This window comes from Engraulis encrasicolus, chromosome 21 (genome assembly GCF_034702125.1).
Source record: "Engraulis encrasicolus isolate BLACKSEA-1 chromosome 21, IST_EnEncr_1.0, whole genome shotgun sequence".
NCBI lineage: Eukaryota > Metazoa > Chordata > Actinopteri > Clupeiformes > Engraulidae > Engraulis > Engraulis encrasicolus.
Genome location: NC_085877.1, coordinates 16,223,816 through 16,243,815, shown reverse-complemented (window position 1 = coordinate 16,243,815; position 20,000 = coordinate 16,223,816). Strand labels below are relative to the sequence as shown.

The window sequence follows — 20,000 nt, the reverse complement described above, 5'->3', positions numbered from 1 at the left end:
CCAATACCACATGTTGTCAAAATTTTACAGTTATTGATTCCTAACCCTCATTTCGTCCAATCGGGCCCCCCCCTGGCAGGTGGGGCCCCCTAGTCTGCCCTGTCAACTTGCCACAGATACAGGCACAGACACAGGCACAGACACAGACACAGACACAGACACAGACACAGACACAGACACAGACACAGACATAGACACAGACACAGACCCAACCCAGCACTTCGACTCTCCCATGACTGCAGACTCACACATCACTGACAGCACCATCGCAGCACCACCCTTTAGGTACACATCTCTACCTCTCAAATGGCTACAGATGCCACATAGACACAGCAAACACCGGCCCAACACTCACACTAACCTGTGACTGTAGACACAACCCCCAAACAAGCACCCACACCACCAGGGTTGCCAGATCAGACTGACGATGTCCAGCGCAAACAATGCTCAAAACCAGCATAGAAGCACTAAATCCCTCCCAATTTGAACTAAACTCTATTGATTTCTATGGCCATACGTTTACAGGAAAACCCCCCGCCAAAATGCAATTTTTTCCCCATTTTTAGCCGCAGATGCTACACCGCCCACTGGCAAGAGAGAGAGAGAGAGAGAGAGAGAGAGAGAGAGAGAGAGAGAGAGAGAGAGAGAGAGAGAGAGAGAGAGAGAGAGAGAGAGAGAGAGAGAGAGAGAATATACAGCCACATCCCGAGGTCCCCCATAGCTGCAGAGCCCTACCAGATAGATAGATAGATAGATAGATAGATAGATAGATAGATAGATAGATAGATAGATAGATAGATAGATAGATAGATAGATAGATAGATAGATAGATAGATAGATAGATAGATAGATAGATAGATAGATAGAACATTTGTGCATGGCTTCATCCTAAATAAAAAAAACACAACAGTAACAGAAAACTAGGGAGATGGAGATGGAGAGATGGAGAGCCGGAAGCAGCGAGGGAGAGAGAGAGAGAGAGAGAGAGAGAGAGAGAGAGAGAGAGAGAGAGAGAGAGAGAGAGAGAGAGAGAGGGAGAAATAAGCAGAAAGAGGAAGAGAGGACAGGGAGACAGAGCACTGGAGCAACACGGGCTCTTGGGGGGCTATGGAGCAGCTGCCTCCAGGTCAGATGGCGTGTTTGCTTTCCCAGTGGCGAGGGGCTGCAGGAGGAGGAGCACGAGGAGCACGGAGCCAGAAACTGGCCTGACATCAGTGATTAGGGCCAAAGGTATCAGGGGGTGATACTAGCAACGCCTCGCTTAGAGCCAAGCCAACAGTGCCGCCGCCATTAAATGGCACAAAATTAATAAAGAAAAAAGAAGGACAGAGAGAGAGAAAAAAAGAAAACAAGTCACCATGGAAACAGGTGTCAAATGCCGATTTGGAGAGAGAGAGAGAGAGAGAGAGAGAGAGAGAGAGAGAGAGAGAGAGAGAGAGAGAGAGAGAGAGAGAGAGAGAGAGAGAGAGAGAGAGAGAGAGAAAGATGTCCATGTAACCAGTGGCTACCAGCTATTAAAACTGACATTAATTTAAAACGCAGAAAAGAAAAAAACAATACCCTTAGTGTTCCTACAAAAATAATTAATCCGCACGATTGGAAACTGCAGCAGCAAGTTGACACAAACAAGAAGGAGGGGGGAAAAAGCAAATAGGAAAATGTCACCGCCGACAGGCTGACATGCCTGGAAGCGCCGCACCAGCAGTGCTTTAACTACACACTTTGCCAGGGAAGAATGTTTGCTAATCGGCATAATGCCACACAATTATAGTCATTAGGACTATAAGTACATTTAGTTCCAGCGAACACCTTATACAATAAACACTTGGGGAAGAGAACGGAGAGGGGAAAGGAGTGCGGAAAGAGGAGGGGAGGGAGAGGAGAAGGCGAGAGAGCGAGCAGGGAAGGCAGGCTGAGTCTTGACAAGTTTAAAAAAAGGGAGGAAAAATATAATGATGCAATTGCTTTGCCGAGGAGCAATTACGAGTGCATCTCTCCTCCTGAAAAACTGTCAAGGAGTGTGCTGCTAATCTTTCTGGGTTTTTTTTTCTTTCTTTCTTTTTTTCTTCTCTTTTTTTGGTTTTGTTTTTCTGGGGGTTTTTGTTTGTTTTTTGGAAGTTTGGGCTGTGACTATGGTGAAGAGTTTTCTGCTGACTTAGTGTGTGTGTGTGGGGGGGGGGGGGAAGAGTGGGAGAGAGAAGGACAGAGAGAGGGAGAGGGAGGGAGAGAGGGATTTTTGGGGAGAGAGGGAATAGGGGGAGAAGGAGAAAGAGGGGTGAATAAGAGGGAGGGGGAGAAAGATTTACACCTGGGATGTCTTGAGTTACATCTCATTTAACCCTTTGCTTTCCAAGGGGCTGTGTGTGTGTGTGTGTGTGTGTGTGTGTGTGTGTGTGTGTGTGTGTGTGTGTGTGTGTGTGTGTGTGTGTGTGTGTGTGTGTGTGTGTGTGTGTGTTCATGCATGCTTGCCAGAGAGAGAGAGAGAGAGAGAGAGAGAGAGAGAGAGAGAGAGAGAGAGAGAGAGAGAGACTTGGAGTCGGCCTACATATGGACATACTTTATTCTCAAAGAAAAAAAAATACAGCTCTGCATTTTTCTTTGAGGTTCAGATATATTATGTTCTTTGTTCATAACTTCACCCAAAGCTATTTACAATATTTTTCTTCAAAGCAATATGTAAAAAAAAGACATTTTGCTCACTTTACTGCCTTGTTTATTCATGGAAAATATTGCACATTACTGTCTACAGATGATTGTAATTAGCAGTTGTAATGCCAATAACGCAAATGTCGGCAGGCAAAGCAGCCTTCACAAAAACACACATGTTTGAAAAATCTGTTTGCAAGTCTGCTGCTTATTGATTGTGTGTTTCATTAAAATCTTAAGCGAGCTTGGACTGCTAATTTTCCAGCTTTTAAAGAACCACAGCACTGCCAGTGTTTAATAATATGCAAATAAAAAGCTGCACTTACAAATTGAAGGAAAATATTTAATGTGCATTTGCAAGTTGCAAAAAAATATATGATTCAAAATCACATTTTGGTGTATAAGAACATGTATGAACGATATGCCTTATAACAATAAATGAAAACAAGAAACTTGGATGTGTTTCTGAATTTATGCGACCTGTGTCTCGTTTTGTGTACCTACTAGTAGTAATATATCAGATGCCATTTCATAAGTCGGAGGCAGCAGGAGCTTGCCTCTCGCGCGCCTTCGCTGTCTACGGTCCTCAAATGAAAATGTGTCAAGACCAGTGATTTGTGCTAACTAGCTATCGATCGCACCCCAGCGACGTGCGTTTAGGGTCTTTGAAACCAGGAAGGGAGAGGAGTAGAGTGGACAGGAGCGAGAGAGAGAGAGAGATAGAGAGAGAGAGAGAGAGAAGGTTATAGAGGGGGAGGAGGAGGGAGACAGAGTGACACAAGCAGGCTGAGGAGAAAACAGGCAGGCAGAATGCAATGCCTTTTTTTCTTTCTTGACGTTACCATCGCAGACGCGCAACAAATCTATTTGGTTGCGCTATATTGGGGGGGAGCCCGACACAATACAATAAAGCCACGGCAGAAATGTTGGTGTAGTTGACTGCGCTGAATATTAAACAATGTGCCCTGACTCGTGATGCGCCTTTCCACCGACGGCCGTGCCCCCCGCCCTCTCCTCTCCCGCAGTTCGACGGAACAAAAGGACAGCGAATGAATGCGCACCGGGGGCTACCTATTGACGCGCGTGAAAGCGCTCCCTGGCCGTGGCGATTCAATTATGCGTGTCCCGCCGAGGAGAGAGAAGGAGAAGGAGAGAGAGAGAGAGAGAGAGAGAGAGACGGTTCCCGTTTCATACACAGACACAGCCATTTTCACTCGCAAAAGAGGGAGACTGACTTGTCTTGGGTTCGGGGCACATTGTAAAAGGGGTTTGGCCTGCATTTAGGCATAGCTACACGATGGACGGTTACAGACAAAGAACGAGGGGGAAATAGAAGAAACCGTCTAACTGACTTACCGGACAAAGACAATGACGACTTTCATTTAAAAATATATTTTCCAAGATATAAAGGGGTCTTGGTTAAACTGTGTTGCTCAACACAAGTTTTAAGACGTGCAATGCAATAATAATAATAATAATAATAATAATAATAATAATAATAATAATAATAATAATAATAATTGTATATGTTTCAATGTTTTATGTATTTGAGGCTATGTATATAGGACTGCCATGGTGGCCTATAGCCTAGTCGTTCCACCAGAATGGATTAATGTGATAGCATAGCGGCAAGGCCTGCGACGCAATCACGGCTTTAAAATGATTTAGAGCAGCCTAATGAGCAACAGTGGCAGCCAGTCGTTTTTCAAACCGCTCAGCTAAGACGAATTGCCCACGTTGTCCATCCTCGCCTCAGACGCACAAGTCAAGAAGGCATCAAATATGTATTATATTGTTTATAAGTGTAGGTCAGCACTCTGTGGAATATGCTTCAAAAAGTGATGTTTGTCTTAATGATCTCAGATCTAAATGGATGAGAGAAGTCACGCATTGGGACTGATAATTACAGCTGTTACAATAACAGAAATTGACTTACAGAAACAGAGAGCGCGCCATGTTCAGTTGATCAGAGCTATGGGCTGACAGAGTCTGTTGCTCGGTCTGGCCGTGTGTGTAGCCATGAAGGCTGCTGAACCTCCACCACACACACAGAGGAGAGGATGGATTGCATTTACCGTGGTTAAAAACAACAATCCACTCCGTGGTTGAAGCTATCTATATAACTTCTCCATACAAAGTCCTTTGAAATCTATCATCCATTTTAAAAAGACAAGAATAAAAACTAGGAATTTTGAAATTATAAGCCAAAAGTATAAGCCTAAGAACTCAAGTGTACATTTCTGAAAAAAAAACATGTTGGCTATGCGTAATCTTATGCAATTTATGCATATTTATTATTATTAGACCTATTATTGCTGTTTCGGTGTTGTTGTTGCTATATTATTATTATTTTTATTATTATTATTATTATTATTATTATTATTATTATATGCATCAGAAATTAGGTCACAAAATAGGCCTGTCTTTTTTTAGGCTATTTAAAAAGTGTCCAAGTTTGTTCAAAACCAAAACTAAAAGCCCGTGTAAAATCTACAAATCAATCCACATCCACTCTCCCTCAATCAGATTATCTAATGATAATAACATAAACAAACAGATAGAGGAAAGAGGAAACCCCGCTGTGAAAACGCATCTCCTCAAAACGCGATTAATCTTCGCAGGGCCGTTGTTCGCCCTGAAAACCGAGATAAAGAACCACAGGAAATGTTTACTTTTTCCTTGGCTGCCGCTTTGAAGCCTTTCTCTGCGGTTTCATGCGGACTTAAACCCAGAAAATAGACTAAATCCTTAGACAAATGTTCGAGTCATGTAACTTGTTAAGCCTTTAAAACTACATTAAATGTGTGTACTTGACTTCTTTTTTTCCACCACAGCGACTTCTATACACTCCCTGAATAGCATTACCACGCAAGGCTGAAAAATCCATACCAGACAAAAAAAGTTTAAGCTCTCCAAGACTTCAGTATCAACAATTTCCGGCTATTTATTTAGAAATTCCAACACACCGTCAAACAATTTACATTATTACATTTGCTTTCCCCCCCTTCACAAAAACATCCGACATAAATTGCATTCCAGACCCTTTTACAATATACGCATGGGCCTATTATGATTTGTATGACAATCTCACTGTTAACAATTACATATTTATTGTGAATAAATAAACCTTGTGCTTGAAAACAGGAAAGTACTGCACTGCATAGTCTAGCGTTTCAACACAAAGAGACACAAAAATCAACAAGGAGTGTCAAATATGTCACAAGTTTATACTCAGCATACAAGTTAGCAAAAAAATGAAGAGTTGAGAAGAACACAAAGGCATTCAAAAGAGAAGTGCATGTGTGCATGTGAATGTGGTTGTGTGAGAGTGTATGAGTTGTGTACTGTATGTGTACAATGACTAAATGACTGAATAAGGAATATATTTTCCTGCCACCTAAACCATGGAGGAAGCATACTTTTTGTTTAAACACACTCTTTCCACCCAAAGTCTCAATATTTTTTTTCTTTTCCCAGAAGAAAAAAAACAAACCAAAACAAAAACAGAACAAAAAACAACACCCTTCTCACAACTAGTCTGCCAAAAAATACAAACAAACATTCACTGAACATCTTTCACGTAAGAGACATGGCACAGCGTAACATCGAGAAAGAAATTGTTGGTACCTTCTTTCATGTTGCTCTGGCCCTTTGTCTTTTCCCACGGTGCTGCCGGCGGCGTTGGCGGGGTCAGGGCCTTACTGCCCTCCTCTGTGCCCTCCAGCAGGGCCTTGTCGTCAGGCACATACCAGGTGGCGTGCTGCTCCGCCATCAGCGTGTCCAGGTCAATAGTGCCCATGCCGCCTTTGAGGCTGGCCGCGTCCGGGCTGCACCCGGAAAGGTCCATATCCCCGTTCTGCCCGATACAGTCCGTGGTGGGGACGCCACCACCCTTTTTACCAGGGCCGCCGCCGCCATTTTTCATGGCCAGGGGCTGGTCCTCGGAGATGCTGAACTGCTGGCGCTGCAGCTGGATTTGGGCCTGCAAGATCTCCAGAGGGTGGATCTCGTCCTGGCCTCCTCCAGGGGAGGTGCCGGAGGTGGAGGAGGAGGGCGTCCGTACCTGCTGCTCCATGCCCGGCGTGCCGGGGGGATTGTGGGGATGGTGGTGACCCCCGTTGACCCCTCCGCCCCCAGTGCCACCAAGTCCGTGTCCGTATCCGTCCGACGTGGTCGAGGTAGTGTGGTTAGCCATGGCTAGGCTGCTCTGTCCCTTCTGTCCAATCATCAGTGCACCGTTGCTGCTGCCGCCGTCCCCCCGCTGTGACAGTTTCGGGGAGCCCCCGAAACTGGGGCTCCGGCCGCTGCCGGCCTTGGCGGCGTCGGAGCTGGACGACACCTCGTCCTCGTTGCCGTAGTGATGGTCATCGGGGAAGTCCACGTGCGGCGAGCAGCCGTCCGACTTGGAGACCACGCTCTGGATGCCGCTGTCCAGCGAGGACATGAGGTCCGCCTGCTCCCCGCCGCCCAGCATCAGGTCGCCACCTTTAGCCCAGGGGGGCGACGACGACGTCAGGGCCTTCTCGTGATGAGGCGTTCCCCCACCCCCTCCCCCTCCTCCTCCTCCTCCTCCTCCTCCTCCGCTCCCTCCCCCTCCCATGCCCCTCTCCCCAAGGCCGGCCGGTGGGGGTGCCGGCTGGCCCGGACTCACAACAGGGTTGCCGCTGTCGGAGGAGAAAAACATGGCAGGGCTCACGTGGCCGCTGTCCCTTTTCCTCCTCCCCCTCCCTCTCCCGCTCCCTGTTGCCGCCGCCTTCCCCGCTGCCGCCTCACTGCACGGGGTAGCGTCCATGTTGTAGTTTGGGGAGAGGGCGCTGGCTTCCCCCTGCACCGGCGTGTGGTTTTGATTCTGGTTCTGTCCGCCGTTGTTGGGCTTGCCATTGTTGTTGCCGTTGCCGGGCCCTGTGCCGTTGCCCGGTTGCGAGGCTTGACCACCGCCGCCGCCCGAGGGGAAGTAGTCCGGTCCGGCGTTCCCGTTCGCCGTGCCGCCGCCACCCCCTCCGCCAGGCCCGCTGTTCACCTCCTCGCCCGTCTGGCTCAGCTTGCGCTTGCCCTCGCCGCCTCCGCCGCCGCCCTGGCTCTTCTTGTTGAAGGTGACGTTGAGGTTGGGGGCGCCCAGGCTGGCGATCATGTTCTGGCAGGCCGTGGAGAGGGCCGCCAGGCAGCTTTGGCCGAACACGCTGTCCTTGCTGCTGGACTTGCTGAACGTGCCCAGCGAGAGCGCGCCCAGCTTGCTGACAGACGACGGCCCCCGCTGGCCCGGGCCTGGCGGGAAGGCGACGTCCGACTGTGACGAGTAGCCGCCGCCCGGGGACGTGCTCATGCCGCCGCCACCCTGCGGGTTGCCGTGTGGCCCGGGCTGCGGCGGGCCTTGCCGGTTCGGGCCGGCGCCGTACGGGAAGCCCGCCCCGGGTCCGCCGCCCATGCCGCCGAAGTCACCGGGTCGTCGCTCGGCCGCTGCGTTGGACAGGCCTCCGCCGGGCGACTGCATTTGCGCGAGGCCGCCCATGTTGGCCCCAAACTGCGAGTGGAGGCTGGGCGAGTGTAAGGGCTGCAGGTGACCCTCGCCGGGCATCCTCATGGGATCCTGCATGCCCATGCCGTTCACGTTGACGCCGCCGGGTCCGGGCCGGAACATCATGCCGTTGGGCTGAAGGTCATGTGACCCGGCCTCTCCGGCGCCGGGGCCTCCCATCCTCCTGGCCATCATGTCGCCGGGCGCAGGGTGCGGCCCGGCGAACCAGGCACTCTCCTGAGCCATGTGCGGGTTCTGCGCATCGCCGAAGTTCACCATGCGCCCTCCTCCATTCTCCCTGTCGACGAAACCCGGCTGGGACATGGGCCCGCCGTGGACGCCCATGGGGCCCTGGGGTGGCACGACGTCCGGGCCGTGGTGGCCCAGCTGCTGCAGGTTGGGCTGGCCCCGCATGCGCTGCTGCTGGCTGCGCGAGGCCATCTGCTTGATCATCATGGCTGCGTTCTGACGGTGCTGCTGCTGGAGCGTGGGGGGTGCTTGCTCGTGGCCCGGGTGCTGCAAGGGGGGTCCCGGGGGGAAGCCGTCGGTCACGGGAGGGGTGAACTCCCCCGGTAGGCCTGGGTAGGCGGACGGGGAGAGGTGGTTGTCCATGGCGGCCGCCGGGTTGTGCATGTTGCCCGGACCGCCCCCGGGACCTCCGGCCCAGCTGCCGCAGCCGTCTCCGTGGTGGGGACCCGCGCCCGGGAACTCGAAGCGCGGCCTCTTAGCCACGTTCAGGTAGGGTGAGTCGAAGTGTTGCAGCCGCTGGTTGGGGGGCTGGGGCTGCTGCTGCATGCCGAACATGGGGTCCCCGTACGGGTGCATGCCCCTGTTCTCCAGTCTGTGGATGGGGTATTCGAATTGGTTGTGCTGGCCGGGCATCATGCCCCCTCCGCCGTCCTGCATGCCTGGGTTGGCCGCGTCGGGCTGGGGGGGCCTGGGAAGGGAGTTTTGCCTGCCCAGCAGGGCCTGCTGCTGCTGCTGCATGAGGGTGTGCCTGGCCCCCACCCCCGCTTCCATCCCCACGGGCATTTTTCTGCCGTTGCCGAAGCGCTCGAAGAACACCCCTCCTCCTCCCGGCTGGGGCTGCTGCTGCTGCTGCTGGGGGCCCTGGGGGTGTCCCTTTGAGATGGGGGGGGCCTGCATCCCCGGGGTGCCCCGCGACAGCGCCGGGTTCCCGGAGAAATTGGCCGCCCCCTGCCTGCCCGCTGCCCCGCCGGCAAAGTGGGGCAGCTGGGACTCTCCGGTCTCCGACGGGGAGAAGACGGACACGTCGAAGTGGCCGGAGGGGGGCTCACCACTGGGGTTGAAGTTGTAGTCCAGACCTTCCACGCCACCCTGTGGGGGCAGGCGTCGGGCCTCCAGGCCGTGACCCTCAGATGAGGAGGAGGAGGAGGAGGGCAGGCCGTGGAAAGAGGCCGCCCGGTTGGGTGACTGGTCCAGGGGGAGACAGGGAGCGGGGACAGGGTGGTTCCCGCTGGAGGGTCCGTGGTGCTGGAAGTCAGGCATGGAGCCGGGCCTCTGTTGCTGTTGCTGGGGGAAGCCCTCCCCAGCCTGGCCCTCGGCGAGGGGGTCGAACCCCTCGGCAAAGCCCTGCTGGGGACCCATGCCTCCACCATAACCCATCATTCTACCGCCGTGTAAACAGGACGACCCCTGCTCTGGCCCGTTGAAGCTGCCCCCAAAATGCGCGTGTTGATGTTGGTGCGGATGAGTCTGGTGGCCGTGTGAGTGTCCGTGACTATGAGGTTGCTGGTTGTTGAAAAATCCGTGCATGGGCGCTTGCTGCTGCTGCTGCTGCTGTAGACCACCGGCGTGCATCTCCGAATGGCCACGAGGATGAAACCCGCCGCCAGTATACTCCCCGTTAATGTTCATGTTCATGCCGAGCATAGGGGGCTCGTTGAGCTGCCCAATGCCTGGTTCCACCGCGCCGGGCGGCGGAGCTCCCGCGTGAAAACCGGGACTCTTATAATGGGCACTCATGCTGCTTCTTCTTGACTGATTCGAACTGTTGTTTTTTTCTCCGACGACGCGTCTGGTATTTATTTGTGGACCAAACTGTTCAAGTCCAAACATACTACTCCACTATCAATCCTGCATGACAGCCAGCAGTCTGCCCCCGAGGCAGAAACCTGCCTTCGCCCCTATAGTCCACTATTCTCGCCCCCTTTCTTAAAGAAAATATTTACTTATATTCCTAAAAAGATAAAAAAAAAAAATAAAACGGGGTGAGTCGCACAAAAGCGCGAAACAGTTGGGTAAAGGGTGCTGTGGCGTGTCAAAAATCCATTGTATTGCACTCAAAAAATGTAAAGCAAAAAATACTAAATGTACGGGAACTCACCACAAAAAGTTGATACAGAACACCATACTAGAATTTCCCTCACCCTTTCAGGTATAGTCGTGCGAAAACGCCGAAGGGAAAATGTCCTTGTCCTTGGAATAAAAAAATAATATTTTGAGAAATTTAAACGTGCGCTTGTTCCTTCGAGTCCATTTACATTTATGCCAAATTCACAATAGACTTCTCAAAACGGCGATGCCGTTAAAAGGCGTATTCCAAGAATCCCAGATTCCAAGTCTCAAACAAAAGTTGAATGTGTCTTTAGTTTACTGTTGTTGACTTGAGAGTAGCCATTTGCCTGCAAAAAAAATCCACCTCCTGGCAAAATGTCCCGGGACGAGGGATCTCAAATCTGCATTAAAAATCCATGGTGATGGTGTCCTACACTTTCACGCTGATATTGTCCAGAGAAAAAAACAATTTACAGCTGAATTTGGTAAGGTCAACTCCCGATTAAAAACTCCACGGCTACGCGCCAATGGTTTCCGGAAGGTTCTCTTATGCAGTCCATTAAATTGTCGCCGTAATGGTGTGCTTGATCAGCCGCAAAATCCGGATATTGCTGAGGGTAGACTACTCGTGCAGGCGACGAGAGGAGAACACCGCTCCGTGTGACATGAAATAATACCAGAGCCTTGTGCGCGACCTTGTCCTCGAGCTCCGGCCGAGGTTCAGGGCACGCACTACCCGAACTCCGCCAGTACAGTGCCGCTTGACAGCACAGTCCTCTCGCGCTTTACCATTTTCAGAGCAACTACTTCACTTTGCAGAAAAAGAAAAAAGAAAGAAAGAAAACTAAGATTTCTCCTATGCCGACACTACGCGCAAAGCCTTTTTCTTTTCGTGCGCACAACAAGGCACACTCGCACACGTACGCGCACAGTACGTGTGTGTCCTCTTCCAGTGGCTCCTTCTACACCAGAGTCGAGGCTGGTCTATTCCAGCTGGAAGCGATTCGTTGATAGATCACATACTCTTGTCTGGCGCTCGGCGCAGCGTGAGGCGAGCGCGTTTCAGGGAACCAGCAACAAGTTTTGCATTTCTGCAACCAATTCCTTCCAAGGCCACGACCAATCAGCGCCGAAGCTGCGGCGTCGAGGGAGGAGCCATAGTTTAAGGTAGTCCAGGGACATGCTACACATAGAATAGGGGCCGAATAGACAGAGAGCTATCTGTAAAAAAAGACTTAAATGTATTTGGTGTTGTGCGCCATCCCAAGGATTCCAAACCACGTCAGGTGGGTTGCTTATTTCTTGGTACCTTTACGCGCTAATGTTTTTATTCGACCAGGACTCACTGCTTGTTTAGGCTATTATTTTACAAAGATAGAAACAGGGACAGCAGAATATGTGATTATACACGTCAATAGCACGCTTAAACTTCAGATGGAGTTGAATATACAAACGTGCTTCATCTTCAACTTCAAAAGTAAGGATTATTAACTTTGAAAAACAAAAAATATATAATCGCTATGAATTCTCTATTCGTCTTTGGTCATTCCCCCACCACAAAAGGCTTTGCTTACACAAATGTGGACCACAATTGCCTCCTGCTGTGTGCATTGTTAAACTTTTTCACCATACATTAACATGTCTTTTCAGAGGCAATTTCCCCATTACCATAATTCTGTTTATCTTATAAATTAAATTCTGAAGACTCGTTTCAAGTCCTATTGTCTTTTTGACAGGGTGGGTTGGTCATGGGCTATCTGAAGGGACATTTGGAGCGTTGTTTTCGGCAGGCTATCTGAGGATAAGTTCTTAATTGGGAAATATTTAATTAAGACCCGCTTCCCGTCTTGATGAGACTGACAGCCGTTTCTATTCGGCGGACCAAGGCCCTGTCTTTGATTTAACGGCTGTCATTAAGTGATAAGCCAGTGTATCAATACAAGCTAAGGCGATAGCGGTGATATAGCCTACAGTGATAATATGCAGGCCTAGCTGTCAACCGTTTCCACGACCGCTCTTCAGTATGAAATGACATTGTGATTGTGAGGAAAAGATTCACTGGTCTTTTGGATGTGTTTGCTCATATCCAAACAGACGAGTCCTTAGAGATATGCATGGCCTATGAATGAAATTTGATTATATTCCACTTTTGGAAAATAATATTGAAGATTTTGTGATCTTTGGTTTGGCAGTAGCCTAATTGAAATGAGAAACCTAGATCAGATCACAGACTGTCAATTGATACAACAGTTTACCGGCCTCCAAATGTGAATGACTAGCCTATGTTATTCCACTCGCATAGACTAAAATGGAATTTATATAAGGCTACACACAAATGTCACTATTCACTAAATCCAGCTAGAACTCATAAACCGGTTTAGTTTCGTGTTTGTCAGTGTCTCTTAATTGTATCCTTACGGAACGTCTATTTACACTGGCACAGCTTTAGGGCCATTCAACGAGAGGAACGTGTCTCTCTGACAATATATTTACAGTAGGTAGATAACCTACAAGAATGTAGGCCTAAGCTTTTGTGATTGTGTGATTAGGTCTAGTAGGCCTCGGCAATTAATTGTTATGGTTCCACATGAAAAGCTCCGGTGTTTGCTGTGTGTGTGTGTGTGTGTGTGTGTGTGTGTGTGTGTGTGTGTGTGTGTGTGTGTGTGTGTGTGTGTGTGTGTGTGTGTGTGTGTGTGTGTGAGTGTGTGTGTGTGTGTGTGAGAGAGAGAGAGAGAGAGAGAGAGAGAGAGAGAGAGAGAGAGAGAGAGAGAGAGAGAGAGAGAGAGAGAGAGAGAGAGAGAGAGAGAGAGAGAGGTCCACCCGTCGTTACAGACCGTGCGCCGTGCCTTAAAATTCAGAGTCAAGTTTCTTCTGTCCGAACTGATTTCTCCAGAATCGAGTGGAGACGTGGAATCTTGACACAGGCGAAGAGGTTAGTCCTGCTTGATAACGAACTGAAAATAAATCAATATTTAATTACCGCACAGAATTCCAAATTTGCCCAAAGACAAGCTAAGGTAGTCCAAAATCAAAAACTTACGAGAGGTGGAGAGACCCGAATTACCATTAGCAAGGCGCACAGCCGACTAAATTACCGTTCGCTCCCTTTTTGAACTTAGAATGAGTCTGTGTTGTTGGTGGAAAGGAATTGCGGGCTATCTTGCATTATGCTTGCTGCTCGGGCCTAGATTCATCATTTGACCCGCGCCTTTCAGCAGAGATTTCAGTAATACCAGCGTCCACCCGGAAAACCTTTTACAGATTTTCCCCAATGCACTTTTAAGCGCACACTAGGGCGAGTGTGGATTTGGGACAGCGAGCAGTGAATGAAATGTTCTTGCTCAAGTACTTTTTATTCCGTGGTGCTACGGCTATTAAATCCAATTCCTGTGAGACTCGTCAAAGAAGACATGGGAATCTGTCAGCCCTGGAAACTCGGTATGGAATAGACACACTGCCATCTAGCGACGCAAGGGTAAAATGTGCCTTCAAAAATTCACCCAGTTGGTGCGGAACCAAAGATTTACGCCTCTCCAAACGCAGCCCCGACGTGGTGTGGAGAGTCTCCTGAAACCGCAACAGTCAATCAATCTCACAGTTTTCTTTTCACCACAAATATGATAAATCAAGTCGTTTAGAGTCATTCATACGGGGTGTGCTTTCAGTCTCAATCGGGGGTGCCAGAGGACAACTGAGGTCTGCCGTCTACCTACAAATTGCACAACTAGGTTACATATCGGATATCAGCCACTGTTTAGCGACCAGACAGATTGATGACAGTAAAGCAATAGCACGGTGATCCCTGGGTGCTTAAACGACTTGCATTAGTCTATTCGCGGGGTGGAGAGAGAGAGAGAGAGAGAGAGAGAGAGAGAGAGAGAGAGAGAGAGAGAGAGAGAGAGAGAGAGAGTTTAGTCTACTGGCAGTGGGCAGCAGGAGGAAGGTTGTGAATCACTTGAAGATGAATAGGCTACTATGGGTAGGCTACACAAGAGATGGACAAGATACAGTATGGCCTTGCTTAGATGTAGACATTTGCATTGTGCACAGTGACATTCTGCAGAAAACTATTTTGAGTCAGTACAAGCCTGTCACGGAGAAAAAAAAAATCATGCATGCAATCTTTTCTGTTCCCAAATCTACTGTATAGGTCAACAGAACTGTGCATAACAGGGTGAAGAAGGAATTTAGGCCTTTTTATAAAAACACAGGAACAATGACAGCACCAAGGAGAGAGTTACGGACAAAGAGAGATGGTCTATCCAAAGGCAAGAAAAGGCACATCAAACTGGCTGCTAGTGTCGTCTTCTTAGGCACCGTGGTTCCGTATAGGGTGACAGACAAGTAAAGTGTTCCATTGTTGTAGAGAACTGGATGGTGGGCGATGCTAAAGCCTGTGCCTGTGTGTGTGTGCCCGTGTGTGCCCGTGTGTGTGCGTGTGTGTGTGTGGAGGAAGGTTTGAAGGCAAAATATTTGCAGGATGTAGTGAAACTGTCAAAGTATCAGCCACATCTTTCATTGAAATAGTCTTTTGCATTCATCTTTCATTTTACATTTTGTAGACACTTTCTCTCTCTCTCTCTCTCTCTCTCTCTCTCTCTCTCTCTCTCTCTCTCTCTCTCTCTCTCTCTCTCTCTCTCTCTCTCTCCCTCTCTCTCTCTCTCTCACACACACACACACACACACACACACACACACACACACACACACACACACACACACACACACACACACACACACACACACACTTCTAGGGTATTGAAAGAGAGAAAACAGATTGGGCTTAATTATTTTTTCCCTAATCAAACATTAGGTGTGTACCTGGTAGGATATGTGAAATAACAATACAAACAATATGATAATTGGAAATGCATCACCAAATCACAAACCATTTTAACCCTATAGCTTTTTCTACTACAAGACTCAAACTCAATAACTAAGCATCTACATCATCAATATATCGATAACTATATCTAGGCATACTTTGAGACATATGACCCAGAAATGGGCTTGCACAATTCATCTATATTATATATCTCTATTTACATCAATATCAATGTCAGACATGATTGTACAAATTGCCATAAGGTGTTTGAGAAATAGGCCTATACAGTGAGAGCAGTACATCTGATTTTGAATATGATTAAGTAGTACTGTCGGCTCAAGTCTAAGAATATCTATTACTACGAATATAAAGTCACGTATCAATATAGTACCAATATCAATATACAAAATTAATGTAGATCAATGAGCATTTTGAGAAATGTTCTGTTAATCTGTCAAATTTGTGATGGGCCAATCCCACTGCTAATCTCTACCCCTATCCCTTCCCAACCCCTTCCCTTTTTCACTCGATGGACCACTTCAAATTTGATAAAGTCCTCCAAGGGCCGTATGAACAAAATGAACAAAAAACAGGATTTACCTCCGCGCTTTGGGCCTTTATTGAAGGCAGCCACCTTTGACCCCACCCTCACTAGGTCCCCTGAAGATATAACTTAATTGTATTGCCAATGTGATTTCAAAGATTTCTTTAGAAAACGTGTAATTTCATGTGAAGCTGCATAACATTAAAATTATATCAGGGGCCGGAGAAGACAGAGACATAGGTTCCCCACCCCTGATCTAAAAGCTCTGCGTAATACTGTAGTAAAGTCTTTTAGAACAGTGTTTCTCAACTGGAACAGTCTTGGGACCCACCATTTTCCACTCTCATTTGGTCGCGACCCAATTTTTTTGTTATACTCGAATGACTGGTTGCACGCTACTATCTCGCATAAACATTGTGATTTTATCTATGACGACAGATGACACACGTTCAATAAAAAAAAAAATGTTAGCAAATCAATGAATTACGATTTTTTTTTACACCACGGATCCGCGACCCACCCATGACCCCTCCGCGACCCACCAGTTGAGAAACACTGTTTTAGAAGACAACTACAGCATTCCACAGGGGGAACGGTGTGAGTTATGACTCATGGGCTCTAAATGAACTTCTTTCATAGCTAGAAGATGTTACTCTTAATAACCAAACACACACTCACTAATGGTTCAATAGTTAGTTTTTTTCCTACCACCCAAACTGAAATTTCACCAGCATTTGGCTGGTCGGCAGGTGTTAACTTAGAGCCCTTTACGAGGCGGATAAATGCTTGTATACACACAGTGTCATTGCCCACTAGGCTAGCCTAATTTGAATGTTACAGGTTTTCCATTACACACTGGACCTTTAAGAAAATACTTTTATACGTAGACTATCATTACCCGCTAGGCTAGCCCAAAGTGAATGTTATGGGTTTTGTGACCTAGATAGCGGCATAGCACTGAAGTCTCTACGAAGGTCAGGCGGGCAGTGCAGATCTCCTCTCCACGCCAGCCTGCTGTTAATATTAGGAGCCACCCACCCACCCAGCCATGACACACATGGCACGGCTTGGCTCGGGTACCCAGTCAGGAGTCCAGTGTGTGTGTGTGTGTGTGTGTGTGTGTGTGTGTGTGTGTGTGTGTGTGTGGTGGTGGTGTGTGGGGGGGGGTGTTCAGGAGCCCAGCCAGTTGTGTCCTAGTTGTGTGTGTGTGTGTGTGTGTGTGTGTGTGTGTGTGTGTGTGTGTGTGTGTGTGTGTGTGTGTGTGTGTGTGTGTGTGTGTGTGTGTGTGTGTGTGCCATAAAGAGACAGACAGAGAGAGAGACAGAGCGAGAGAGAGAGAGAGAGAGAGAGAGAGATAGAGAGAGAAGGAGAGAAAGAGAGAGACGTTGTGGTTGCTTTTGTGTGAAAGAGAGAAGTTGCATGTGTGTGTGTGAGTGTGTCTGAATGTGGTTATGTGAGAGACTTTATTTGCATTTTTGTGTGAGAAAGAGACATTGCATGTGCTTGTGTCTGCGGCAGTTGTGTCCTAGTTGGACACGGAGGGTTGTGTGTGTGTGTGTGTGTTGTGTAAGCCTTTCTGAGAATGTTCTGTCCCTGTAGGGCAGTGCATAGGAGAGCGCTGAGGATTGGAGGGGAGAAGCACAGTGTGTGTCTGTGTATGTGTGTGTGTTTGTGTGTGTGAGCTCATCCCATGGAAATAGACACACACACACAATGGACTCAGGTCATAGCCACAGGCTTAGCATGCCAGATCCACACACACACACACACACACACACACACACACACACACACACACACACACACACACACACACACACACACACACACACACACACACACACACACACACACACACACGCACACACACACACAAGAAACATGTGCGCACATACAAGAAACACGTACCCGCGGACACATACAGACACACACACACACACACACACACGTACGTGTGCATACCCTTACCAAACTTTCTTTCACTGGAATCGCTCTGCACTCTGGTCTGCGCTGCATACATAGCGGGACCGGGGAACATGAATAATATATCAGCTGTCATAACATGTCATGACGAGTGTGCCTGCTGACCCAACATGGGCAATGGACAGTGACACTGATACCTGGCCCATTTGAATATCTATCCATACAGGTTTGGGGGCTGGGGGCTATAGGGTGGGGGCCTGCTGCTGTAAGGGGGTGGATGGGACAATGGGGGTATAGCACGTGGAAAAGACATGTAATGCAGTACCGTGGGCGGGTTCGGCTGGGCCCGAGACAAACTCATCTAAAAGGCCCTCCAATTGTAATGAAGGGCCCAATTCTGGGGCTCTCTCTCTCCCAGGGCCTAAGACAACTAACCTCTTTGCCGCCCCTACCCCCAGTTGGCTTCCCTGCACACACACACACACACATGCAAGTACGCATGCACACACACACACATAGGCATACACACACACACGCACACGCACACACACACATACACTGGTGGCAGCGCGTGGACAGGACACACAATGGTGGCGGGGACTGCCACTGGAGTGGGGACGCTGTAATAAGACATGTCATTTGTCACTTCAGGATCCGCCTAATGCCATCAGCACGGCCTCATGTGTGTGTATGTGTGTGTGTGTGTGTGTCTGTACATAGATTGGGAAAGTGAGTCCTGTATCTCCTTTGTGTGTGTTTGTTTGTGTGTGTGTGTGTGTGTGTGTGTGTGTGTGTGTGTGTGTGTGTGTGTGTGTGTGTGTGTGTGTGTGTGTGTGTGTGTGTGTGTGTGTGCTTGTGTGTGTGTGTGTGTGGTGTGTGTGTGTGTGTGTGTGTGTGTGTGTGTGTGTGTGTGTGTGTGTGTGTGTGTGTGTGTGTGTTTGTGTCTGTCCATAGATTGTGAAAGTGAGTCCTGTATCTCCTTTGTGTATGTGTGTGTGTGTGTGTGCGTGCGTGCATGGGTGTGTGTGTGTGTATATTGCATTGCAGTTGCTCCCCTCGCTGATAGATGGGGGACGACTGGCGAGACGTGAGGAGCCCCCTTATCATCTGCCGATGCAAAAACGCCAACCTATTGGTACAGGATGCATCTGCTTCTTTCATATAATTTTTAGATATTATTTTTGAACAGTATAGTAGACATGTTTGGTAAAGCATGATGGATGGACGTGATGTCTGCAACATGGCATCATAAAAGGAAGTGAGATTATAAGCCGATCGATCACGTTTGTGCAGTACAACTTTGCACGCTGACTCGTGCTCCACAAGGCCCTGTGGCAGGTTAGGTTTAGGCATGGCTTTGGTCTCGGCACAATTTCGCAACAAAACCCTAACCCTAACCCTATTCGCCATTTCCCTTGCTTGTTTCACAGTGCTTGGCAAAAGTAAAGCAGCTGAAATGATGCTCTATTGACAGGTTAGGGTTAGGCACAGTAGAGCATTTTCATGTTTAGCAACAGAAATTCGCCGTGGCAACAGAAATTCACAGTCATGGCAAGAAAACTGTGCGAACCTCGTCACGTGACAAAAGTACTTTCCAGCGCTGGACCATGACTTAACCCATTTTATCCTGAGCCCTTTTTGGGAAAGGGTGCCCTCTGCCTATTAAATCCTAAATATTTCAGCCTCCGAAGCACATACAGACATGGAATAGGTTACATTTAAAATCTAGAACCTTCATTTTGCACTAGTATAGTGTTCATTCTGCTCTAACATACCCACATCTTTAATAAAGCAGCTCAAATCTCAAGAACTTGAATGCAGCGTATATGTCGCTCCAGGACACAATGGGTTAACTTGCGTAAGGTGTTGCACCTCAACATGCAATGCACTTTACATGATGCCAGTCTGACTCCTTTATCATTTCAGAAAAAAACATAATTTTAGGTGTACTGGCTGACAGTAGATATGCTGATAATCCATTCTCTTCCGCTAATGTTTTAACTAACTTTGTCTGTGCTTTTTTGGGATTTTAAGACAGCACATTAAATGTAAAAAAAATATGTCGTATCAATTCTACACTCGAAAAGCAGAACAAACTAGAAGAGTGTTAAATTTTATAACATATGCACTCCAAAATAAACAGTAACTGCATTGTTGTTGAAAACAAGCTATTATAATTTGAATGACATATAAATAAAATTATACAGTTAAATAAAATAATCGATCTGCAAATAATATGGTAATATATG

The 20,000-nt window shown here is 48.1% G+C and overlaps 1 protein-coding gene across 1 annotated transcript in view; it reads right to left on the bottom strand.

The window, feature by feature from the left end:
• mn1b (meningioma 1b) overlaps nucleotides 1-11,594 on the bottom strand; it is a 44,725-nt gene extending 33,131 nt beyond the window's left edge. Inside the window, exon 1 of the mRNA XM_063186280.1 lies at nucleotides 6,274-11,594. Within this exon, the coding sequence (XP_063042350.1) occupies nucleotides 6,274-10,240 (3,967 nt within the window). The 5' untranslated portion in view covers nucleotides 10,241-11,594. The remainder of the gene's footprint in view (nucleotides 1-6,273) is intronic.
• Between the last annotated feature and the right edge of the window lie 8,406 nt (nucleotides 11,595-20,000).